This window comes from Myotis myotis, unplaced genomic scaffold, assembly GCF_014108235.1.
Source record: "Myotis myotis isolate mMyoMyo1 unplaced genomic scaffold, mMyoMyo1.p scaffold_m19_p_6, whole genome shotgun sequence".
Classification (NCBI taxonomy): domain Eukaryota; kingdom Metazoa; phylum Chordata; class Mammalia; order Chiroptera; family Vespertilionidae; genus Myotis; species Myotis myotis.
Window position 1 is genome coordinate 50,431,954 of NW_023416368.1, and position 26,768 is coordinate 50,458,721.

At 36.8% G+C, this 26,768-nt stretch overlaps 1 protein-coding gene across 9 annotated transcripts in view; it reads left to right on the forward strand.

Moving 5' to 3' along the window:
* IL15 (interleukin 15) overlaps positions 1-26,768 on the forward strand; it is a 61,950-nt gene that overhangs the window by 20,283 nt on the left and 14,899 nt on the right. For 6 of the 9 annotated variants that reach the window (XM_036313908.1, XM_036313903.1, XM_036313907.1 and 3 more), the window contains one exon: positions 1,554-1,675. The exons of 2 other annotated variants lie outside the window; for them this stretch is intronic. Coding sequence is in view for 5 of the 7 variants with exons in the window: in XM_036313903.1 (XP_036169796.1) it covers positions 1,610-1,675 (66 nt within the window). In the remaining 2 variants the exon portion in view is untranslated. Of the gene's footprint in view, positions 1-1,553; positions 1,676-13,459; positions 13,618-26,768 lie in introns of all 9 variants that reach the window. One more of the 9 variants, XM_036313909.1, reaches the window with a different exon arrangement.

Genomic DNA, 26,768 nt, shown 5'->3' on the forward strand with positions numbered 1-26,768 from the left:
TTATGCATTCACTTAACCTCATTACCTCCCAAAAGCCCCATCTCCAAATACCATAACATTAGAGGGTAGGGTTTCAATGTGAGAATTTGGGTTCAAAACACAATCTCTCTGTGTATAGCCACATAACAATTTTCATCCGGTCCTCAGCTTGTGATTCCAATCTTTGTCTTTCCCTGATTGGTATTTTAGTCTCCTGTATATGGACTGGGGTTGGGCTCTTGAAGGGGAGTTAGGGATTTGTAAGTCATAGACATATTAAGGGTTTGCCCACCTCTGCGTTAGTCCTGGAGCAGGTACCTGATGTAGCTATGAAACTCCTCTAGATTGTGGGCCAACCGAAAGCTTCTTTATTCCCAACATTGGGTTTTAGTCACCAGTTCCAGGGAAAATGTCAAGCTACATTTAAAGTCCTATTAAAATATCATTCTTTACCCACCCTCTTGAATTCTCAGCCTCCACAAGAAACATTCCCTTTGAGTAACACTACTTCAAGGCCAGCTCAAATGTACCTACTCACTGAAGTCTGTCCAAGTTCCTTATCTTCCTAATCTCTAGAGAATTAATTGCCTCACTCTATTTTTACATGGGTTTTTCTTCATTCTTCTGTTGAAACACTAACAGCTTTATTTAGTTTTTTGAAGTTTTCCCCATGCACAGGTTGGTGAGTTCCTTAAGTATTAAAACCAGTTATTAGAGCATCTAGTATAGGTCCTTATATACAATCTTGAGTAAATATTTTTCAATAAATAACTCAAGAAAGTACCAGTATGCAAACATATATATTGAAAGTCTAAACTTTTGGACTTAACATTATATTAACTTTTAACTATATCAGTAGCAGTCAGAAATAAGATTATACATACAATTTTATTATTAGTATAGATATTCTTTATATCATGAACCATTCTGATCTTTGGTTAAAGTGTTTCTTAATTTATTTTACAAAATAGGATTTATAATGCTTAACTCTTTTAAATGCTGTAATTAAGTTACACTACCTTTTAAGTAGGAAACATACTACTTTATGGTTTCCTAATGCTATAATCTGTTGGCATAGTTAAACTCCTTCAAAATGACGTATTCCTTGAAAACATGATGTATTTTACTACTGAGTGTCTGCAGGGAGAGTTTGTCACTTCACTCTTAGAATAAATGTTTGCAACTTAGAGATGGTCAGTAATGACACTGAGTCCACAAACACATTTGACACCACATTTGCTTTGTGGGGGTTTTTTTTTGTGTGTGTGTGAGAAAGTAAAAAAAAACATTTCACTGGAGAACTGTATGAAATGTTATAGTTTCTTTTAAATGATGTATGATTATTTGTCTTCCAAATGAAATAGTCAACATGGATTTGAGTTAAGTTATGGGGAAGTCTAAAGGTTTTAGGAAAAATTAACCCCCCCAAATTCCTATTGACTTCTGAAGCTTTCTCCATATGAGTCTTCCTGTTTTTCTAGCCTGATCTGTGTGGCGGTAACTAAATGTGAGGATGGGAGAATCGTTCAGTACGTACTTTTAAATCATTTTACCCCTCTCCTTGACTTCTACAGAATTCATTTCCACGTACGGCCATCTGGTTCTTTGAAGCAGTATCCCATCATGTGCCATGCTGGTGTTGGCACAGGACGCAGAGAAGTCAATGTTAGCATATAGCCAGCCAACAGGAAGTCATGTAAGTAAGGTTTTAAGAATTATATCAGGCAGTATAGATTTTTTAATGTAAGCATGTAACGAATAATAACGAAGATGTGGCAAACCCGGTGAAGTTATATATAGGGTGTCCCAAAAATGCATATATACACTTTTAATATTTATAAAAGTAGTGTTTATTAAATTACATTTCATTTTCAAAGTTGAGCTATCAGCTGTTGAAGTGTGCATACATTTTTTGAGCAGCTGTATATACTCAGAAATTTTTAAATGAGCATTTTGGCTATAAAGGAAAATGCCATTTGTCATAGAATATTTAAGGCATTTTCTGAGGACAGAGAACATTGCATATATCAGAGGTGGGCAATATATATTTTTTCTGAAAAGAGCCAGGTGGTAAATACGGTAGGCTTTGTAAGCCAACTGATCTTAGTCAGAACTGCTCAGCTCGGCCTTATTGTTGTTTGGCAGCCATAGACAGAATGGGCGTGGCTTTCTTCCAACAAAGTCTTATTTACAAAACAGATGAAAGGTTTGGCCTGTGGGTCATAGTTTGTCCACTGTTGGCATGCAAGGTGAAGACATTCTACATCTCATTTTCTGTAATTATTTATGTTAATTTGAAAGGAACTGGAGAGCTTAAAATTAAATAATGAATGCAATTCAGCTACTCAATTTCTGAGTGATTTTGCCACTGTCAAGAAAGTAGAGAATAATGTAGATTAGGTTTTTTGAATGGCATATTGAAACTTTTGAAAAATATTTTAGAATAATGTAAATTGAAGGTCAGCCTCAAGAACTAAACAAAATAAAGTTACAGACATGGAAACCCAAGAAACTGACTTTCTCTTGATAAAGTGACTACACTTTTATTTTATTTTTACTTTCAGTAATATTAGCTCTTTCAGAAAAAAATCCTGGAGCATGTGTATAGATCAGGAAAAAATATGAAATAAAGGGTTTATGAAAAATGAAACTCTTTACAAGAATCTTAGGAGGAAAAGGTAAATTCCTGTCTTGGGCAATCATTTCTGGCATCAGAAAATAATAAGTAAATAAACATTGAAAGGAAAAGTATGAAGAACATGCTTTTTTCCTATAATTACCTACAAAGTAAAACTTATCCTCTAACTTCATATCCTTCCTTGAAACTGCTCTGTTTCCTAGAATTTTAATTAAGAATTCCCCAAACTCAAGAAACGTACTAACAGTCTTAGGGAAAAACACATACTAGGTATTGCTACCACTGAGGAACCCAGCAATCATTAAGAAGTAATATGTCAGGATAAAGAAGGGTTCATACTAGGAATGAAATATGATTTCTATTAGAGTAATTCATCATATTCATTGATCTAAGGGAGAAAAGGCATGTGTAGCATATGTTAATCTCTATAGATGCTGAATAGTCATTTGACAAAATGCAACAGTCATTCTGCATGTTAAGAAAAACAAAAGATGACTCAATAGGGTAAGAGTTAAACATATGACCATGACAAGCTGACAGACTGTTTATGCACTAACATGCACATCTGAGCCCGGACACAGCCTTATAAGTCATGTCAAAATGCTATAGGCTTTCTGCTGTGTCTGCTATAAGTACAAATGAAATGAAAAGGGTGCATAGTTCTCACCATTAGCGAAGCTCTGCCTGAGTTATTAGTCAGCAAAGCTAGACAGGAGAAAGAAATGTGAGGATAACATTTAGGAAGGTGAAAGTAAAACTGTTATTTGTGGGTGACTTAATACTTAGAAAACCCAAAGAAGCTAAAATGTTTCAATTCCAACATCTAAAAGAGAAAAAAAGATAAATCTGACACATAAGAAAATTTTTTTTGGTTGGCAAAAACAAATCAAAACAAAAAACCCCAGCTACTCTGGGGAAATTCTAAAGGAGAATGATAAACTAAGAAAAAATATCTGCCTCTCAAATAACCAAGCATTTTCTCGCTAATATGTTAAATTGTGGGGGTGTGGGGAAGTGCAAAGCAATAGAACGATGGGCAAAGATTATGAAGGGATAGTTTGCATTAAAAGAAATACAAATTCCATTTCAACTTATAACAATATTCAACCTCCTATAAAATGCTTGGTTTTTACATTTTATTTAAGAACTATGGGAATGTAAGTATATACTTCTAAGTTTGCTTGCGTTTCATAGGGGCAGTTTCAAGAACCCACAGGAACTAATAAAAATGGTTGTCTGAATAAAGACAAGAGGGTGGAGGGAAAACAGGGTGGCCAGGGATAGGAATCAGGGCACAATTTCTAAATGGATACCTCTCATATTGTTTTGTTTTTCAACCATGTGGATAGATTACCTTTATAGGAAAAAAATATTATAAAATGTATTTTTTTTCAATTTTGTAAAACGAGGAATTGCATCTCATTTTATTTTGTATTCTTGATTATTATAGACATTGAATTTCTTTGTTTTCATTTATTATTCATTTTTTCATTTTTTGAAATTATCTCTTCAGTTCCCTACATTTAGAGATATTTTCATTTTTGTAAACCAAATTTTCTAATTCCCTACAACAGTGTCGGCAAACTGTGGCCCCTTGAGTGTGGCTCTTCCACAAAATACCACTTGTGGGTGCGCACGTCCAGTGTGATTGAAACTTTGTGGCCACACTCAAAGGGCCAAAGGACCACATGTGGCTCACGAGCCGCAGTTTGCCGACCACTGCCCTACAATATAAGCAACCAGTACATTTTAACATACTTATTTCGCTTTAAAAAATCTGTTTATCTTATCATTTTGTTTACTATACATTAACTTACAGGACTTCATGATTTTTATTTTGTCAAATCTATCAATCTTATTTTCTTAAGTATTTAAAAAATTGTTTTAAAGCCTATCCAGGATGATATACTTATATATTTTTTAATAGAATGTCTTTTTTTTTTTTAATTCTCACCTGAGGATATTTTTTCCATTGATTTTGTTTTTTAGAGAGAGTGGAAGGGAGGGTGGAGGGGGAGAGAGAGAAAAAAACATCGGCATAAGAGAGACATATGGAGTAGTTGCCTCCTGCTGGAGGGTTCTTTTTTTTTCTTTATTGATTAAGGTATTGCATGTGTCCTTATCCCGCCCCCCTCCCCGTCCTCCCCCCACCCATCCCCCGCTCATGCCCTCACCCCCCTGGTGTCTGTGTCCATTGGTTATGCTTATGTGCATGCATACACATCCTGTGGTTGATCTCTCCCCCTTGCTGGAGGGTCCTTGACCAGGAATCGAAACTGGTCAAGACTGAGGGCTGATGCTCTAACCACTGAGCAATCTGGCAGGGCTAGAATGCCTTTTTTTTAAAAGCTGGAATTTGTCATATGATGTGAGATGAGAATATTATTCTTCTCCTAAATAGCTAACCAGTGGCTTCTCAGAATGTTTGTTAAATAATGTTCCCTTACCTGCGGTGTCATGATTCAGTGTTTCATGAAGTCATCTATTCATACTTCAGTGACAAATTTATTTTTTTGTGTGGTCAATTTTAACATCTACTAGGTCTAGTTCCTCTTTATCACTTCTCTATCTCAAAATAATTTTCACCAGTGGATTTTTCCCTATCAACTCTAAGATCATAGTGTCAGTTTAACTTTCTATATCCACTTATATGTCAAGTTCACTTCCAATTTTATTTCTTCTGAGATAATTTGGGAAAATAATAACTCTGTAGTGTATAGTGTTCCCATCCAGGAATAAAGTATACTTCTTAAATTATTCTGAGGATGGTCTTAGGCGACTCTTGTGAAAGGGTCATTTGACCGCCAAAGAGGCCACGACCCACAGGTTGAGAACCGCTGTTCTATTGTCTGATTTTATTGACTTTTATTCAAATTCAATATATTCCTTATCATGTTCATTCTTAAGAATATAATTTTGTCATTAATATGAACTAAGTAATTTTTTCTACATATTGCTAAGATATAGAATGATGAATATGAAAATTTTTGTTATTTAATTTTTATTTATGATTTATTTTGTTCTAAACCATCCCATATAACTTGCTGTTTTAGTTCTTATGATGCCTCATGTAATTTGCTTAGCTTTGTTAATTAAATAATTGTAGAAGAATATACCAGTAGTGGTTTTATTATTTTGAATAATTATAACTATAGTTTCTATTTTTCTGCCATTATTTGTGTTAATCAGAAATTCCAGAAAAATGCCAAATAATATCACCAGACTATCTTATTCTGATTCCTGAATACAATGGGAATGAATACCTATAGTGATTTGCTAGTAAGCTTGACATTGGTATTAAATTGAAGGAGATTTTTATTATCTTAAGAAATTATTATTCTATTCCTTTGATTAAGAATATTTTTTTTTTAGAAAAAAGAACCAGTGCTGACTTTTGTCAAATGCATTTTTAGGGCACAGTTGGTACAGTGTTTGGAGACCGGCTCACTCGAATCTGAAGCCCTCTCTGCCACCTAGTAGCATTGCTATCAGTTTTATCATTTGCCAGATGGACGCAGCAATGGTTCCTGCCTCATAGAGGTTCTATAAACAGCACATGAGCGAAGCCTTTAACCTGTTATGCGTGGCCTTTGGATTATAGTAGGCACTTAATAAGCAATAGCTATTACTATCATCTATTCAGATGATGACACATTTTTTCTATGGAACAACTTAAAATGAAAGAATGTGAGCAAAGCAAGTCTGACACGAATCAGAAGACAGTGACTTACCTTATTAAGAGCATATGTCTGTCTACCCTGTGTTGGAGCACCTATGGTTCAATTCACACCCTATTGTCTTCCTTCTCAGTATGTCACTTACCTTTAAAAAAATGGGTTTGCTTTGCCTAGTCAGCAAGATTAAGAAACAAGTTTGGGTTCTGCTTTTCAGAACTCTATTTATTCACTTATGGGGAGGAAGGGTGGAGTTCAATCAAATACTAATTTTTGAAACTCTGGATTTTTTAGTTATAATGGGGGATAATGTGAGATGTGTTTATTTTTTGTCATGTAGCAGTGTATATTTTATCACATATTTTTGTTTGTCTTGTTTTGTTTCGTTTTTATTTTGAAAGGCCAGGGAAGAGAGAAAGGCGGAGGAGTGTAATGAGTTTGGAGAAGTCGGCAGGAACTAGGACACGTATTACGTTAAAGGTTATTCCAAGTATTATTTTGGACTAAATCCTAAGGTCAACAAGGAACTTCTAGAGGATTCGAAGCAGGGGAGAGACATGATACAATCCATGTTTTACCAGGATCGCTAGTCCACGAAGAACAAACTTGGGGGCGGCGGGTGGGCTATTCTTGGGTGGTGACGAGAGCGTTAGGAAGTAGTCCAAGTGAAATGATATGGCGGTTTGGACTCCGATTCAAGGAAGAATGTGACAGGTTGAGAATAATCAGCGGAAGACAGAATAAAATGCTTGAAGTGTGCCCTAACCGGTTTGGCTCAGTGGATAGAGCGTCAGCCTGCAGACTCAAGGGTCCCAGGTTCGATTCCAGTCAAGGGCATGTACCTGGGTTGCAGGCACATCCCCAGTGGGGGGCGTGCAGGAGGCAGCTGATCGATGTTTCTCTCTCATCGATGTTTCTAACTCTCTATCCCTCTCCCCTCCTCTCTGTAAAAAATGAATAAAAAATATATTTAAAAAAATGCTCGAAGTGACATATCATTGAAGTTAATAGGCCCAAGAACTACTGGGTTCTCTGCGTCACTGACGTGGCTCACGACAGGTCAATAGCCTTTGCTTTAGATAATAGCTGCTGTCCAGAAGCACCGGCTTAAAGTCTTTTTTCTACGGAGTGCTCCTAATTAACCATTGACCTCATGTACAAAGTTTGAAATGCAGTTCCACTGTGACTGAGGATGGATGAAAACTGTGATATGGGAGCATCACACTGCGTTAACTGTGCTTTGGGCCCTGGTGGGTTCGTATTACCAGGCCCTAGCGTGCCATGATTTTAACTAGTAATTTATGATGGGTGAAGGAACCAGCTAACTAAACTTGTTAGAAAGGTATATAATATAAAATTAAGGACTTTTTGTGCATGGATTTTGTGATATCTTTTTTATTTATATATATATATATATATATATATATATATATATATATATATATATATATATATATATATATTTTGACCCCCTCACCCACCTCTTTGCCCTACCCCCTGCCTCTGACAATCACCATTCTGCTCTCTGCAGCCACAAGCACCTGTCCCACTCTGCCCAACTCACCCGCTCATCACAGTGCCCCCGAGTGTGGTGTGCATATTTTGTCTCTACATAATATTTAGGAAATTGTGAAGAGTATGAGGATTAGTCACTTACACATAAAAGCAAGAAACCCACCGTCACCATCTACCATTAGTAAGGTTATTTACGTAACCCTCAATTTTAAGATACAATAGGTTATCTAAATATTCTGTGGAACCCTAACTTGATATTGTTACCATTTTTTATGGGACATTAAGCTCTGTCTACTGCTACTGTTAGTAAAGTTCACTTTACAGAAATGTAATTTGTGCACTAAAAAAGTATACAGGTTGTGTGACTACTTTTTATTCATACACATTTTATAATTGTGGTTACATTGCTTTATAATTTTATTAAATTATTCATTTTATTGTAAATTGATTTTGTGATAGAGGTAACATTTAGTGCCACATATGCTGGAACATCCTTGTTAGGTGATAGTCTCTTTAGAATGGAGGGCCTTTTGAAAGATAGATGCTGTAGATCCTCCATCTACCTTACCAGGTCATGCTGTATTGGGTTCAGCTTCCTTTCCATCGCCTCACCACGCCTCACCCATGCAAGCCTCTGGCTCTCTCTTCAGCCGTCTTCTATAGTCCCTATGGGCTTTGACAGAAACTTCTGGATTCCTTTCAAAGAGGAAGCTTGGGTGTGTTAACGCAATCCTCTTCGCTTAACTAATTCTCAGCTTTGTTTTTCAGTCACATTTGGCTGCCTCTTGATTGTGGCTTCCCTTCGTGTTGGTATTTATCCACGATCCCAGAGTGGGTGGGGATGGAGGGGGCACAGCTAAGCCTGCCACCCAATACGCTCTCAACCTGCTCCGGAAGAGAGGATCAACCCTTGCTGGGAGGATTTATCACACACATGCCTTCTACCTCTGTTTCCCTTCGCCTTCCCACTCTCCTGGCTGAAACATCTGCTTATGACATCTTTCTTATCCTCGGGGCAACCTGTCTCCTAGCCTTCTTAGACAGAAGGTGTTTTCACTCTCACCTCTGCAAGAAACCCTATAGACCAAGTTTCATTTTCAAGGGAGGGGCCTCTGGAAAGCTGGGCGGTAGGGATTTTCCAAGCAGAAGGTGACTTTGCTTTAATTTCTGAGGAGCGCAGTCGAGGGGTAGACACTTGGGTGCAAGCTGGGCTCTCTGGTTCCTGCTCTGAGGCTGCCAGTTACCCGCTGTGTAAGTTTGGGCAAGTTATATAATTTCTCTGTTCCTCAGATTTCTCATCTTTAAAATGATGATACTGGCAGAACCTTTGTTATACAGTGGTTGTGATGACAAAAAAATAATTAATGTGGAAGTAGCTCAGAACAGTGACTGATAAGTAGTATTTGATATTTGTTAGCAGTTATTCTTTTATTATTATTATTATGAATAATAAAAATTATCTTTCTTCTATATATTTGAAGACATAATATCAATAGAATATGGTAAAGTGATAAATGTAAATATTTTTCTATATAGGATAGCTGTTGTATATTTTTGTATTTCAGTAACCATTACTAGCTACTAATAATATGAAATATGGTATAGTTGAAGGCCTTCTATCTGGTTCAGAGTCATTTTAAATCTGTAGTTGTTTATAATTAAAGAAAGATGGCAACAACTTCTAATCACTGTATTGCATCAAGGGTCTGTCTGTATATGAGAAAATGTACTAGTTTGAGAGCGTTAAAGTCTCATTATTGATCATTACACTGTTTACAGTGGTTTAGCAATAAGAAGTAAATGGTCTCGTAATACCTGTCACTTTTATTTCTTCATGACACGAAGATAAGTATATTTTAATTTTGTTTTCCTTTTATCTCAGTGCTTAACGGAGAGCGTAGCATTGGGATTGGGAGTGACTTTGTTTTCTTTTTTGTTTCAATCTAGTAGTTTCAATGCTATTTCCTACTGATTAGTCTCCTTTCTTTTCACATGACCTCACAACGGTGTTATACACACCGCTAAGATTTTATAAATGATAAAGTCACTGAGATTATAAATCAAAGATAGATTAATGACACAATGACACAATCTATCTTTGATTTATAATCTCAGTGACTTTATCATTTATAAAATCTTAACGGTGTGTATAACAAAACAGAAACACAAACTTTTCCATTTTCCTCAAAATAAGGGATTTCAAACATTTGTGAGTAGCAAGAATTTTCCATTGACAAATATTCACAGGATCTAGATTAAACAGTAGACTTAATACATTATAACAAGGAACACTTCTAACCACTTAAAGTTTGGGGTTGCCTGATTTAAAAAAAAAAAACACCATAGAGCAGTGACAACAAAGGAAAAATGATTCTGTTTGTAGACCATTATATATGTTGATTGTAGTCTCTAGCTATAGGGAATGGCTTTGATTTTCTTGAAAATACAGTGCAGTTCCTAATCTTCTGGCCTTTAGCTACACAACTAAACTTAGAACATATCCACTCCTTCTCCCTTCAGGCATGTCTGCTTGCTCTGTAGGTCCCAGCTTCCTTGTTATTTCCTCCTGAAAGTGTCATCTCTGTGCACGTTTTTATAGCACCTCCTCGAATATGTCCACTATTATATAATTGCTGTGGGTGTATCTGTCTTACTCATTGGACTGTGAGCTCAGTGAGGACAGGCATGACATTGGCCTTGATCACATAGTAGCTTTACTTCAGAGCACAGCACTTAGAGCATTTCAATGGGCGATCGATATTTGTTGAACAAATTAATTTGGAGTAGACTGGAATAAGTTTTGTTTTTACCTTTGTGTATCCTTTATCTAATTACTAATACAATAGAAGCCCCCTTTCTGGATCAGGACCCATAGCTGTTTGTCATTCATTGAGTAAGAGAAAACATACAATGATCTGTGTTTTTGCTGTGTGCAACAAATCAGACAATCAGATCAAGTATTCAAATGGTCTCTCCTTAAGTGGTTGCTGTATAAGATCAAGGAGGTGATGTGATTTGACTGACTTTGTATTTTGGGCAGTTCCCTTAGCATATTGCTATGGGGATTATGGTCACCTAGATCAGATACCTCAATTTTGCCTTACCTCTTCACCATACTTCCTGCTTTGATGATATCTTTCTGCTTCCTATAGCTTTTCTACAGCTTCCTTGGGCCTCTGGAATGGTACTAATCTCAGGGTCCCACTGTCCTCAAATATTCTGCTTCATACAAGTCCATGTGGTCTCTAGTTAATGGCAGCTTTATATGATCAAGAATGGGATTTTTCTTGATGGACTTTATAGCTTTAGCAGGTCCCTTAGCACATTGCTACAGGAATTAAAGTCAATTATCTGCGATGGAGCCAGACTGTGTTGGTACCACAGAGTGCTATTAAAAATATTGTCTTAAAGGGTTCCAGCACAAGTTTTACATGCACACTGGTCCTGTAAAATATGAGATCCACACCCTATTCCGCAAAAACAGTAATTGACAAGAATCACATCAATTAGATTTTATTGTGCACTAAACATTTCTGTGAATTGTACTTATGTCAGTTCGGTTTGCCCTCTTTCATTTCAGATTTTCATTTGTACTTTGCGCTCTGTCTCTCACCTCTGCTTACTTTATGAATACACTTTTAATACTTGGTCAACTAAGAGTCATATTCATATCTGTATCTTTTGAAAACTTGAAGTCAATCATAGTTTTTCTCCTTATTTAAATATTTTTCAGATAATTGACTTTAATTCCTATAGCAATGTGAAGCAGAATATTTGATCTAGAGCACACAATGACTAAAACACAGCTAAATGTCATTTTGTTGATTTTAAATAACTCAAGCACATATATGGCATATATTTCTTCAGCTATCGAGTATATAATTTTGTTTTTGAAAGAACCATTGATTTTTTTTGTTGGCAGCTTTTGAATCTTCTTTTTTTCTTCGTTAAGATAAGGATAGGAATCTTCTTTTCCCCATGATTCACCAGGTTAGGCAGAACATCACAGACCCTCACCAGCTCAGTTGTATTAGGAACAGTGGAGATTGTGTGTGAAACAAAAACCAGTCCTGGGTTACTCAATCACTAAGTCATTTGGGACAAGTCACTACACTGCCAGTCTGGGCTCTTAGCTTGAGGCTCTGGACAGAATTCACCGCCATCTCTGAAGTTCATTGTCTCCAATTTATAAAATGAGCAGTTCTAAAATTCTATTCTTTTCAACACATGTTTGACCTACTTTGGTCAGTGTCCAAGTCTCTGGAAATATTTAATTTATTGCAGCTTCACTGCTTTGAAATTTGTTTATTGGATCTCATAAAGACACATGAGAAAATGTTACACTGTGTGTGAATATTATAGTAAAATTGATTGGAATGTGCTGGGCTTATCATGCTTAATCAGCTATGGGATTGTTTTTCTATTTTTACAAAGTAAAACTCCTTCTTGGGTTCCAATGTTTTATACACTCTGCTCTTCTCAAATAAATAAGTTCTCCATTTTTTTCCTTTTCCTCTTATTTCACCAGAAATATCTTTCACAGTATTTGAATATTCTTTGGTCACAATTTATGCATGATTGTTCTTACTTTAATGGGGTATTACTATTTCTGCTGTCTAGGGTGAATTACCAAAACACTTAAACACAGACATCATGAGGGTTGACTGTGGCCAGAGTGTTTAGCAAAGTTGTTTTTTTTCTTTCTTTCTTTGTGAAATAGGTTGCATGAGACACTGGTGTTGTCATTCTAATGGGTTCTCTTTGAAATTGATGGCCCAGTTGTGACAAGTCAAAGTATCCATATGATGTTATAAAGTGCTAAAGAAAATTAAATGAACAGTTAATTTAGAAATGGGGTCTGAGCTATAACTCCTCTCCCTGGAAGGGAGGATATTATGGGCAACATGCACATGGGGAATGATTTTTTTCTGGTAATAAAGTTGGGAAAATAGCAACCAGAACAGAACAAAACTATTCATGATGCCGTTCAGTATGTAAAGAACAAAAAAGAATTTTCACTGTGCAAGAACCTCTACTACTATATGTTTGCAATGATGCCTTCATGCAAGGGGAAACAGATGTTTATCTGTTTTTCTTTTGGTTTTATTTTCTCTTTACACTGCCATTTTGTCAGTACGTGGTTTCATAAAGCTGTAGGATTCTCATAGGAAAACGACCGAGGCCGTGTGCTTTGGAAGCCGATGTGTTGATTTTCTGGCTGGATAGTAATATTTTATTGTAGCTGGGGGGAGTGTGTGACTAGGAGTGTTAGAGGCAGGAAGTCTAACACCACCAATACCATGTCTAGAACTGAGCTATCGCCTGTGTGTTATGTGCTTCATGCCATTGAATGAATATTGTGTTACTGGGGGTTGTTTTTATTATTTTGTTGTTTGGATATCAGAGGTTTGTCAGATGGCTCTGTTTCTTTGGAACACGAGATGGAAAGTTTTGTTGCAAAGCTTCTTTCATGGAGATAACTTTATGTCTTGGCGATTACGTCCCATAAAACTTGATCGGAAATCGTCTTTGTGAGTTGCCGCCCTGTGTGCTCCTAAAAGGTCGGAAGTGGAGCATTAGTTTTAACTCAGAGCTATGTTTGCCCGGCGTGGCTTTTGGCCACGTTCTTCATCTTACCACTTTCTGCCTACAGAACATCACTCCCACCAGCCTTTCTTCAGGGACTCAATAGCCTTGTACAACCCATCCCTGCTGTACATCACAACCAAGCTTTGTGGGCATCTTCCTTGGCTACTTGCATTGCCAATACTATATACCATTGAGGTTCAGTCATTCACCTCTCCTGTCTCAGTGAGTATTAACTGAACATTTGGGGCAGATTTTTTTTGACTGAAATGAGTATACTTTAATGCCAATTCTTCCTTACTAAAACTTCTTTGTTTCCACTTGCATTTTGCACTTGCATTTTGTAGCCATGTCACCCTGGTTTTATGTCTTTACTGGTTGGCATCTTAAGATATTCATTTCAGCTGGTACACACCTATATGCTCCCTGTAATTTTGTGCCTGATTAATGTTCTATCGTATGTTAGTTAAGCAGAGCCTGAGAGAATGCCTGTCTTCCAGTATTGTACACCATTTATCTTCTTTCCCAAGAACACCTTTTTTGAAAATCTTCACCCAAGGATATGTTTCTATTGTTTTTGTTTGTTTGTTTTTTGAGAGAGAGGGAGAGAGAGAGAGAGAGAGAGAGAGAGAGAGAGAGAGAGAGAGAGAGATTGGCTGCCTTGTTGACGAGCACAAGAGACTTGTGGACAGTCTGAGAAAAGGGAAGTGTGTGGAAGGCTGCCTGCCCCGTTTATTGGAATTCCGACATAGGGGAGACTTAGCGGAGTATCGAAGGCGGCTCCCCTAATTATTCCTTGATCTTTCCAAACAAGTCTGTGCATGTGCAGACCCCGGGGTGTTTACTGGAATCCTTATGCTTAGTCCCTGGATGCCCCTGCCTAGAGGACAATGTAAACACGTGTCCTCCCCAGATTACTCACCTACTGATTGTATCTAAGGATAAAAATGCCAATAAAAGGCAGGAAATCAAGGCTGCCTAGCTTTTTCAGCGGGCCGTCCCTTAGCCCTCTCCCCCACAGTGAAACTGTCGGAGTAATCTGTTCATCCATTGTTCAGGGGCTACTGGTCAGCCCCAGCACTGCCTCCCATATACACCCTGACCGGGGATGAAACTGTAGCCTAGGAATGTGTCCTGACCAGGAATTGAACCCGCCACCTTTGGTGCAAGGGGTAATGGCTCCAATCAACTGAGCCACTTGGCCAGGGCCCCCCAGAACACCTTTTGATTGTTACTCCAAACTCTCCTATGAGATGCACTGTATGAAACACGATTTCTTTCCTTCTTTCCCCCCCTTGAGTTGCATGTTTAATGAACCTGAGTGAAAAGAAGGGGGAGAAGACATTTTTTTAAGGGGAATAGAAGTCAGAGTCATCTTTTGCTTTCCCTGGAAACAGGTTGCTCAGCATCCAAGGTGGAGTCTAAACTATACAGATATTTCTTCATCTTTTCCTTTAAGGATAAATAAATAAAGGACAAGTGTCAGTCTGGTGTGGACAGGCTGTTTCTTTGTGCCTTAATGGCCACAGTCGCCCAGATGTTGAAATGCTCTAAGTGGGAAAAGAATTTTCTTTCAGCTTCTTTTCTGCTAATGGTGTTTATTTGATGTAAATATTCAGTTCTTATCTTGATTCTTAACATATGTTTATTCCCATTTAATTTATGTTTTATATCTTTCCACTGGAAACTGAAAAAAAAGTGTTTTCCTCCCAAAAGTCAGTTACTCTGCGTGGCCTTGTTACCCCAAGGTTGGGCTTTCTTTCTTTTCAGGTGATAACCCACAGAATTGGCTTGATATAAGGGGTTAGTGCTGAAAGTTCATCCTCTCCTTTGGTTATACGTAACTCCAGGCATGAAGTGACCCATTTCGTTGTTTCTGAGGCCAATAATCATTCTTTTCTTTTGGCATCTGGCAGGCTAGGGATTTTTATTTAGTTCACAAACTTACAGCTCATGTTGAAGTAATTTATGCTGAGAAGTGATTTTTCTAGCCAGTTGTTCAAATTTTTCAGTTAACGGTCGACATTCGATAGAATGTTTGAACAGGTGTACTGGGCTATAGATTGTCAGTGTAAGGCTTTGCTCTTTTAATCTACCTTTCTTCCTTCAGAACCATAGGATTTTCTGAACATTTGTTCAGCGTTAACTAAGACAAGTTTAACTGTTACCTTCCCATGTCAGTGACTAATGCACTAATACCCAGCTTTGGTTCTCCTTATTCATACCTCCCTCTTCTTAAACTGAGACCCATATCTGTTTAAAAAAATGTGAACACTAGGAAGACTTTACTCAGTGATGACTAACTGGATTTTCTTTGCTGAGTCTAACCTTGAAAAGCATTGATAATTAAATTCCACAAACAAAATTAATTGTATCTACTAGTAGTTACAGATTTTTCCTCATCAAACTTTTGAACAAAACTACTTAAAGTATAAGGTATTCGCTAGAAATCCAATCAGAAAGTTAGTGCTAGTTTACCTCTGCATGTTCATAACCCATACAAGTAATCTATAATCACATTTAAAAATATATAAGCTCTATGAGAGCAGAGATGTTTTTCTCTCATTTTCTGCAGCAGCGAACATGCACACACACACACACGCACACACACACATACACGTACATACACTGGAAAGTCAAGATTGGAAAGTTCCCTGAACAGTTAGGGAAAGGAGAGAGACATTGTGGTGTCATAGGAACAACCTGGACTTGGTATCTGCTCTGGGTTGTTCTACTAACTGTGGGAATCTGGAACAAGTTATTAACAGCTTCTGGCTCACTTTTATCTTGTCTTTATATTAAGACAACATTTGGCATTTACTTTTACATCAGTTATTAGTGTAATATGTGTTCGAAGGTGGAGAAGATGATGCTAAAGGGGAAGAATAAAGCTTTAGGCTGGAGAGAGGGTGGTCCAGATTTTCGGGGGAGGGGGCATTTCTCACTTTTCACTCTCACCTGTAGTTAGAGTTCTGTAGGGGGCTATAACCCAAACATACTGTGAATGAATTTGTACAGAGATTGAATAATGACCAGCATTAATAGGCAGGTAAAAATGCAGAAACAATATGAATACTTGTAAAAGCAATTTTTTTTTGAAAATATAGCAAAGGAAGCAACAATTACAAAGAGTGTCATCATACAGATGGAAGTTCCTATCAGGCATATGTGCTGGGGAGGTCGGGAAATTTCATGTAGGACCTCAACCAACAGTGACCCAATCCTGAACCTATGCGGCTAATAATGAACACATGGGTTCATCACACAATCAACTGTAAATTCTCACTCTTGAAGAATTGGCAGTCTTTCCTTTCCCGTAAAAGGATGAGTGCTGACGATTAGGAATCATAAATTAAGTTATAAAAGCAGAATTATTTAATGGATTAGGGTCATAGTTTGTTTAATAAGTAAACGGTTGGTCTGAGAGTTTATACTAGCTGAAGTTAAAAAATGATTTGTGATTTTTTTCTCTTTGGTTACGCATTTGATTGCTAACTATTGTCAAGTACAATTGTTAGGTGACATCACTAAGAATCTAAAATTGTATTCCATTGCCCAGAAAATTAAATCAGATTCCTTAGCTTGACTCTGAATGTCACATGCAATCCAAATGCCTATTCAAGTGCATTTTCTTTCAGTACTTTCCAGTCAATGGTGCCTCAGGTTTTCTCACAATCAGATGGTATTATTTATGCTGGGTCTATATTAGCTGGAATATGCTCCTACTTTGGATTCAAATTTTATTCAGTCTTTAGTATTAACCTCAATTGCCACCCCATCCAAAGCCTTCTCTGTTTGAGCAGCATTTATTCATTCTTATTTATTATTCATTTATTCATGTATTCACAGCCACTCCACAAATATTTATTGAGCACTTTCTATGGTACAGGTTGTCCTTTCCTAAACATGAGTTTTATTGTAGGTAGAGTCATATCCAAGTAATTATACTGAGACTTTATTTTAATGTTTATTTTCCCACCTCTGTAAAAGTGATCTCATAATGGCAATGATTATGGGTTGTTTGTTTGTTTTTTTTAAGGAGAGATTATGATAGTGTAAAACATGACTGGAAAGGGAGTTAGGAGGCTGGTTCTGTGTCTCCTATTGGCTGCAACTTAATTTGGGGCTAATTCAAACAAGACATTTATTAAACTTCTCTCAAGTTTTTTGCAGTGTTAGGCACTATAGGTGATACACAAATAAATGTATTTTATGTATGTTTGTTACTGACATGCATTAAAAAATTATTTTATAGAGCCAACAATCTAGAAGAAAGACCCTTAACCTGAGACCAGAGGAATGAATGTTTTAGCTCCAGATGATTTTAACCTAATTTTTGTATATGCATTTATATGCATTTTTATGAAGAGATGGTGAATAGCTTTTAGATGTTAAAAGTGTCACTGAGCCCTAGCTGGGTGGCTCAGTTGGTTGGAGCATCATCCTGTGAGCCAAAAGGTTTCTGGTTTGATTCCCAGTCAGGACAGTTACAGAAGGCAACTGACTGATCCGATGTCTGTCTCTCTCTCTCTCTTTCTCTCTCTCTCTCTCTCTCTCTCTCTCTCTCTCTCGCTCTCGCTCTCTTTCTCTCTTTCTCTCAGAATCAATAGAAACATATCCTTGGGTGAGGATTAAAAAAAAAAAAGGTGCCATTAATCATTAAAAAAATGAAGTTAAAAAGCTCACGATCTCAATGACCAGCTAAAGAACAAGACCCATAGAAGAATAACAATATGCTAAGCTGGGTTTGGAAAATGGTAAAATGGTACCTGCCTGTGGTCATTTAAGGAAAGGCTTTCTGAAAAAAAATAACTCTTGGAGTATTTGCCAGCTATCTTCTGGCTTCAGCTTCCTCATGGAGAAAGAAGATGAACTATAGGATCTCAGTTATTCTTCCCAGTTATAAAATTTGTTTTTTCCTTGATTAGATTATGAAATGCCTATCAAAATGCCGGCCACATCATGGGGATTCAGAAAACATCTGTTCATTATTCCTGAAATGAAACTTTTAAAATGTGTTGTCCCAAACATATCCACTATCTTGAGTTAAAATTGCAGAATATTATAGCATTAGCTTCCCAGTGTTTCATGAATGAAAAGAAACTTAACAGATGTTTATGTCATTGCTCACACTCTTTCACTTGGCAGATCAGAATGTTTAATTCATTAGTCTCCTTTATTGATTCATAGCACTTTTAATACCTTTAAATTTTTATTATGCTTTCCATTACAGCATTTTGGGTCTCCTCATCAGTCTTTATGCTTTGTGAGGGTAGGAACTATCTCAAATCCACCCAATATTATCCAGCACCTAACACATTTCACCAAAAGGGAGTTTAATAAATGGTGAATGACAAGTGAAATACAGTGGAACCTCATTTCTCGACCTTAGTTAGTTCTGGAAGGCTGTTCCAAAACTGACTCGTTTATTCCCATTAGAAATAATGTAAATTGAATTAATCCGTTACAGACCCCCAAATGATTCCCTGCTTTAACCTTTTTCATATACAGTACATGTCTATTGTACTGTTTAATCTATAAATATTTTAAAAACAAAAAGTACATGAAATGAAAATTTAACAAAAATGAAAGGTACAATAAAAAAACAAAATTTAAAAATAATTATAAGCAGCAATAAAAGCAAAAAAAAAAAAAAAAAAGCAAAACACACACACCCACACACACAAAAACACACAAAAATATTCACAGCACAACATCCTGAGATTTTAGCAGTGGTAAACTGACTCATATTCGCGCATTCTCTTTTTTGTCTGTCACCTGAGTGGTGCATGACTGATCATATAGATATCAGCATGAAAGGGTTGTCAGGTTGGGAAGTGAGTTGTTCAAGATGGGAGGTGTTCCAGAAATGAAGTTCCACTGTAATCTGTAAATTGCCTACTTCAGTATAGCACAGACGGCAGGTTCAAGTCCCACACTACCTTGTCCTCTGTGACTTACTATAGGCAAGTTTCTTAAACTCTCTGCCCTCAACTTCTTCATCTATAAAGTAGAATAATAACAGCATCTACCTCATAAATTTACCGGATTAAAATTAATTAAGTGCTTGGGAGAATGTCATAAGTGAGGAGAATCCAGGTTTGTGGGGACCTCAAGCTTGTATAGTGCCTCATCCTCTTTAAGAATGAGTATCAATGGTGAAAACAAAATTTGTCAACTAGGACATTTTTAAGGCTTTATTTAAATTAGGAGAAGAAATCATACATTACAGAAACAAAAACATTGAAAAATACCAAAACAGTCCAAAATATTACCATCATGATTAGTAAACATCCGGATTCATCTTTATATACTTTATTTCTTACAAATTTTTGTCTGCATGCACTCATACTTCCTCTTTTATATGATAATGATTTTTAATATTTTCTATAGAGAGAATACAAAGAAATGTTGTTCTTTTCTCTACCAAAGTAAATTGAAATTTGTTTTTTTTATTATTGATGGTTTAGGGAGTATTTTCATTTACCTTTATAATGCATTACCGGCTTCACCCTCAGGCAGTTCTTGTTTGGAGGGAAGCTTGGGAGAAGTCCAGCTTCGGGGTTTCACTTGGCATGCTCTCAGAGAGGCACGTGCTTCTGCAGTGGCTCCAGCTTGGCTAGGTCTTCACTGCTCCCTCTTGACTCCCCATCCCCACCCTTGTGGGAATGTCTTGTGGGAGTTGAGGGAAACTTGGCTGAGAGCCTAGGACACAGTGACCCAGATGGGTTGTATTTACATCCTTAGAGTCACCGATAAGGTCCAGATAGCCCTTGAGGTCTATTGGGGTTCGATTGTCTTTGAAGTCCAAGTAGATTGGAGGAAATGCTGGCAGCCTGCTGACTGAGTATACTTGCTGGTAGTACCTGCTTGCAAACCCTGGGTGACTTCTAGGAGGTAGAAGGTGACCACCCTCTGGGGCCACCCTCCTTGTGCCCTGAGCCCCCTGAGCTATGGCAGTTGCTTCCTCACTACAGGCAATGCAAAATGCAGGCGTTGGAGCCCCACTGACTTTGTGTTAAATCTGCCTCTCATTCCAATTACCCCATAAATTAGAACTTGCCATTGTTATCTTACACTTTCATTGCCAAATGGTTTTTTGGTAAATGCCTAGGACTTGTGCAGTGAATGTCATTTGTGATCTCATATACTTTTTTTAATTTTTAGGAATAATTATTTTTCTCCACTTTACCACAAACAGGGTAGAATTTCAGATGACCTGAACTTTTAATATAATGGATTTTTAAATGGGTTGCACCAGACAAAATTTGTGTTTAATACTTCATGAGTATATTAATATAAATCTTATTGAAATAAAAATGCTTTATTTCCTTCATTTTTTAAAAATATCTTGTTTATTGATTTCAGAGAGGAAGGGAGAGATAGAAAGATCAATGATGAGAATCATTGATCGGCTGCCTCCTCCATGCCCCACACTGGGGATTGACCCCACAACCCAGGCAGAATTGAACTGTGACCTCCTGGTTCAAAGGTCAACGCACTCAACCACTGAGCCATGCCAGCTGGGCTATTTCCTTCATTCTTAAATATCATTTGTAGTGGATGTCATTCAGTGACCATATTCTCTTTCAGGAATAAAGAACTTGTTATCTCACCTAGTGGGAGTGCTACTTGCTAGAGTTTTCAGCTGACAGTCTTCTCTGGGAGAAACTCCTTTCAGAGAGCACACCCACTCCCCAGGGCAACCAGTGTTCTTTGAGGGGAGGGGAGGGCCGTAAAAGCCATTGTTTCCCCAATTTGTACAACTGTAGAGGGCCACCCAGCTGCCCAGCTCCACAGAACCCAGTCACTGAGTGCAGAGTGGCCTCCCTTCTTCCTCTGCCCATTTCTGCTTTCTTGCCTTCCCCTACAGGTAGTGATTCTGCAAACCTCCCCCAATCTACCTCCTGCATGTGAATTAGTCAGAATCTCCTCCCAGAGAACCTGCTCTGAAATAAATTTTTTAAGCACAACCTTTTTAATAACAGCTTTTCTGGGGATGAGGATAGGGATTATTTATATGCTGTGACCCAATTTCAGAAACGTTCAAATTGAAAAAAAAAAAAGTGCTTCTTACAGTCAAGGAAGGGCGCTCCACACACGTGCTATAATTGCTTGCTGCGTGAACACGCTGGCTGCCACCAATAACCTGAAGCACTTAGAAGCCTTTCATGGAAGCCATTATCTGAAGAAAGGTTAAAGATTGTTGTTCTTTCCTTTTCTCACTGCACTTTTCTCTTTGCATGCTCTCCTAGCTTGATCTCCTCTGAATTCAACGTTTTAAGCCAATTATTTCTCCAGTACTGCCATCTCTTGAGCTTCTAATTTGCATATTTGTCTATCTGCCAGAGCATCTCTTTGATATCCCACCAACCTCCCAGACTTAACATATCCAACACCGGATGAGTCATCTTCCCTCACACCAGACCTATCTCTGTCCAATCTCAATCACCACTGCCCTGACCTTCCAAACCATAAAACCTGTTAGTTATCTTAGACTCTCCCTCCTCCCTCATCCTAAAATTTTGACAGCCAACAAAACTTGCCAATTTTGCTGGGACATAGTACTCCAATAAGCAATACTTTTCAGTTCCTATTGCTGCTTCCTCAATTTAGCTCCTTAGCTGGACTGCTATAATAACAATTGACTCATTTTCCTACCTTCAGTCTTGATTCCTTTAAATACATCTTCTGCACAATGGTCAAGATGATCTATATCACACACTCTGTATTTATTGCTCTCGACACCATCAGCCATACTTTCTAATTACTTGTTTGTTTCCTGACATTCTGAGGCTTTTTCCAGTGCTGTGTCCTTAAAATAAGAGTGATTGGTGCATAGTAGGGGCTCAATAAATATTTGATGAATGTGTAAGTGAATGAAGGAACCAGGACTAAATTTCAGTTGTCTTCCTTCTTCGCATGCATAATGAGCAAATTACTTACTTTCTCTGAGTTTTGCTTTATTTGTAAAATGAGGCTGATGTTAATGATGCCTCCCATATTTTTCTCAAAGGTTCTTGATGAGATAGCAATGTAATATTAATAGATGGTGTTTAAAGTCCTTACTCGTCTTGCACAATCTCAAGTGCTATACATGTAAAATTTAATCTGCACAATAATCATAGGAGGTATGTTCATTGAGCATCTCCACTTTGCTGATTTTGGGTGGAGGAAATGAATCAAGGTATATACATGTCTTGAAGTCACCTAGAGAGTAAAGAATATCCAGGACTTACAGGCACATAGCTGGGACCACTGTCAGCCTTGCCTGTGAGCTTCCTCATTTTGTGCCTGTACTTAGTGAAAATGATCCTGGATAGGAATCCTATGGCTTTATCAGTTGGAAAATATTTCCACATTTTTTTGTTTTAAGAACCTATGCTAACATTTGTCAAATATTCTCCCCATCTGCAAAGGCAACCATATGACCTGTCTTTTGATCTATTAATGTAGTAAATACATTAATAAACTTCCTGATTGTCACCATCCTTTCATTTCAATAATAAAATCTACTTGTAGTCATTTAATTTTATTCTGTTAACACACTGCTTGGTGAAATTTGTTGATATTTTATTTTAAAAGGTTGCATCTTTCATATAAGAAATTGCTATGTAATTTTTTTTTAAGATATCATTACATAGTTTTGCTATCAGATTTTTGTGCCCTTGACTTAAACTAATCTTATATTATCAGAAGGATTTATAAGTTCCCTGAGTGTTTGGTAAAACCTGCATGAAGAAATCAGTCTTTTTATTACATATATTTAGACTAATCCTCAATCCAGTTTTTTCCATCTTCTTGAGTATATTTTGATAACATATATTTTCTTAGAAAGTCAGTGCTCAAATTGATTTGTATGAATGTGTAATCTATAAAAATTATAGTAATAATTGCCCTTTTACACTTTTAACGTATATAATTTGAGACTTTCCATTTTGGTTTTGATCAGATTTGTTTTAAAAAGAACTATATATATATATTAAATTAATATATATATATTAATATATATATTAAATTAATATATATATATTAAATTAATTTCAGAGAGGAAGGGAGAGAGAGAGATAGAAACATTAATGATGAGAGAAAATCATTGATTGGCTGCCTCCTGCATATCCACTACTGGGGATTGAGTCTGTAACCCGGGCATGTGCCCTAACCAGGAATTGAACCCTGGCCCCCTGGTTCATTGGTCAATGCTCAACCACTGAGCATGCTGGCTGGGCAAAAAAAAAGAACCATTTCTTGATTTTACTAATTATTTTTCCTACTTCATTAACTTCTGTTTTTTTAGTAATATTTTATTCTATTTTCTTTGTAATTTTATTATTTTCATAGATTTTTGAGATTAATGCACAAAAATCATTTCAATCTAATTATTTTATGTGAGAGACTATAGAATTTTCAATCACTATGCTTTTGCCATGTTTAACAGATACTTCTTATCTAATTTTCAGGTTGGTTTTCTCTTTTATATTATCACTAGAGGCCCAATGCATTAAATTAGTGCAAGAGTAGGCCTTCTTTCCCCCAGCTGCTGGCACCAGCTTCCCTCTGGCACCCAAGACTTGGACTTCCCTGGCAGCCCTGGTTTCATCCAGAAGGTCGTCTGGAAGGACATCCAGTCTAATTAGCATATTACACTTATATCATTATAGATTATTTAAAAGGATAAATTTTCATATAAGTGAATATATTTTTAAAACCTTTTCTAGGCTTTTATTGACTAGAGGCCTGGTGCATGAAAATTCGTGCACTGGAGAAGGTCCCTCAGCCCAGCTTGCCCCTTCTCACAGTCCAGGAGCCCTCAAGGGATGTCCTACTGACGGCTTAGGCCCACTCCCCACTATTCAATTCAATTCAATAGTCCAATATACCAATACTGATTTGTGATCACAAAATGTGTCAGGTGTAATTTCAGATTTTTATAATTTTTTGAAACTTTATTTTAGGTCTAGTACATAGACATTTTTTTGTCTAGGTCATTGATAACATGTTATGAATGTTTGATGTGTTCATTTTTTTATGTACTATTTCTGTAAGGTAGAATGTTTTCCTCTATCCCTATGTATTTACCTAATATACATATTTACTACATACAACATTGTTTATTGTTCTAAAATTTGCCATAGGCATTGGTTAAGTGGAGCCAGCTCTAATTGGCATGTGAGAGCCAATGGTTCAGTATTCAGGCATTTTGTGAACAAGTTGTTAAACCACTGGCTGGAAATCAGTGTGGTGTAGGATATTTACATAATATAAATTGGCAAATGTTACAAATCAGTGTGGTTTTTATTTTTATTTCTGAGAGCCAGCTTACTTGCATACCACAGACCATAGCCCTTTCATTTTTGTTTAGTATAAATTTCTAAAAAAATTTAGAAATAAATTTCTAAAAATCTTTAATAACTTCTTATTTTCCCTCTATATAATTTTAAGCTATATTGTTAGGTGCATGAAGCTTCATGATTAATATATCTTATTATAGGTTGTAACTTTTATACATGTGCATTATCCTAGTACTTATTTGAATTCTGTTATTCTAGTATTAGTATTACTGTACTTTTTCATTATTTGCATTTTCAAGTTTTTTGTACCATTTAAAAAATTTTTTTAAATTATTGGGGTAACATTGGCTAATAACATTATATAGATTTTAAATGTACAATTCTATGATACATCATCTGTATATTTCACTGAGTTTCTTTTTTTTTAAAGTATATTTTATTGATTTTTTACAGAGAGGAAGGGAGAGAGATAGAGAGTCAGAAACATCAATGAGAGAGAAACATCGATCAGCCACCTCCTGCACATCCCCCACCGGGGACGTGCCCGCAACCCAGGCACATGCCCTTGACCGGAATCGAACCTGGGACCTTCTAGTCCGCAGGCCGATGCTCCATCCACTGAGCCAAACCGGTTTTGGCTTCACTGAGTTTCTACCACCTAAAGTCAGATCTTCCATCACCATATATTGGACCCCCTTTATTCTTTACTAACTTCCTCCCCTCCCTTTCCCTTTGGTAACCACCATACTGTTGTCTGTACCATTTTATTTTTGTTCCATTTCTTATAAATGACTTATTTTAAAATTTATTTCTTTGTATTTCTCATTATTTTTTAAAACACAATCTAAGTGTCTATCATTTAGTAAGCAGATACAGATTTTATCCCATGTTTGCATGTGTGGGTGGATATACTTGTATGTTTAGACTAACTACTTCCACATTATGTTGTATGTATATTTTTTACTGTGCTTCCTTTGCTTAAATTTTCTTTTTTTGCCTACCGTGGCCTTCCATCAGATAGGTTTAGTGTTATTTACTTTTGGCTTGGAAATTATAGTGATATATCTAGGGTTTTCTTTTTCTGCAGTAAACTTTTCTTTTGATTTTTGCAATTAATCATCATGAATGTATTTCACTTTCTTCAAATAATCTTAACATGAGTTTACTTCTCCCGCATTATTTCCCATATGGAGATTACTTATGATTTTTCTTCCACCTTGTTAGTTGGGAAAGTGCATGTTGGGTCAGGGGTTGCCCCTGGTGGTGGGAATTGGGAATGCAGTGACTGCAAGTTGGCATGCGAGAAATTTGATTATAGATGTTTTATAATCATGTTGGTGATGGTGATTTCACGGATGTATACAAAATTCTGCATATAATATACCTAAAATGTGAAATTATACCTCAATAAAGTTGATATTAAATGTGTGGTGGGGAATGTCTGCAAGAGCAAAGCTGTAGGATATAGAAAAGGCCCATTACCAGTTGCATCTCAGGAAATTCTAACGGCACATACTTTCCAGCAATACTTTGTAGCTTGGAATTTGAAATTGGCAAAATAGATGTAGCAGAAAGATGAAATGTGGAGGAAATTCAGGGTGCTACTTAGGATATGACAGTGACTAACTGAGCCATCTGCTGGATAGGGAGGCAAGTGCAGCTAAGAGGTTAATAGTTGTGACAATGGGGACAATGTAGTTATAAATAAATTAAAAATAAAATCCAACAAACGTGATATGCACTTTTTATGTGTCATGGATGCTTTTATGTGTTGGAGGTACAGGACTAAACAAGATAAACAAGGTTTCTGACCAAAAGAATGTCACATTTTTGCAAAATAAATAAATGAATGAGGTTTAAAAAAGTACTTAGACCCAAATATACTAAATGTTAACTTGCTTTATGCCCCAAACTTCCTTAAATATCACATTATAACTGCCTTAGAGAAGTGTACTAGCTAGCATTTTTCAAAAACCCACAAATGCTTTTCAAGAATGTTTGCGCCTAATGATAAAAAATTTTCAAAAAAGCACATGGCCCTGGCCAGTCTGGCTTGGTTGATTGAGTGTTATCCTGTGCATCAAA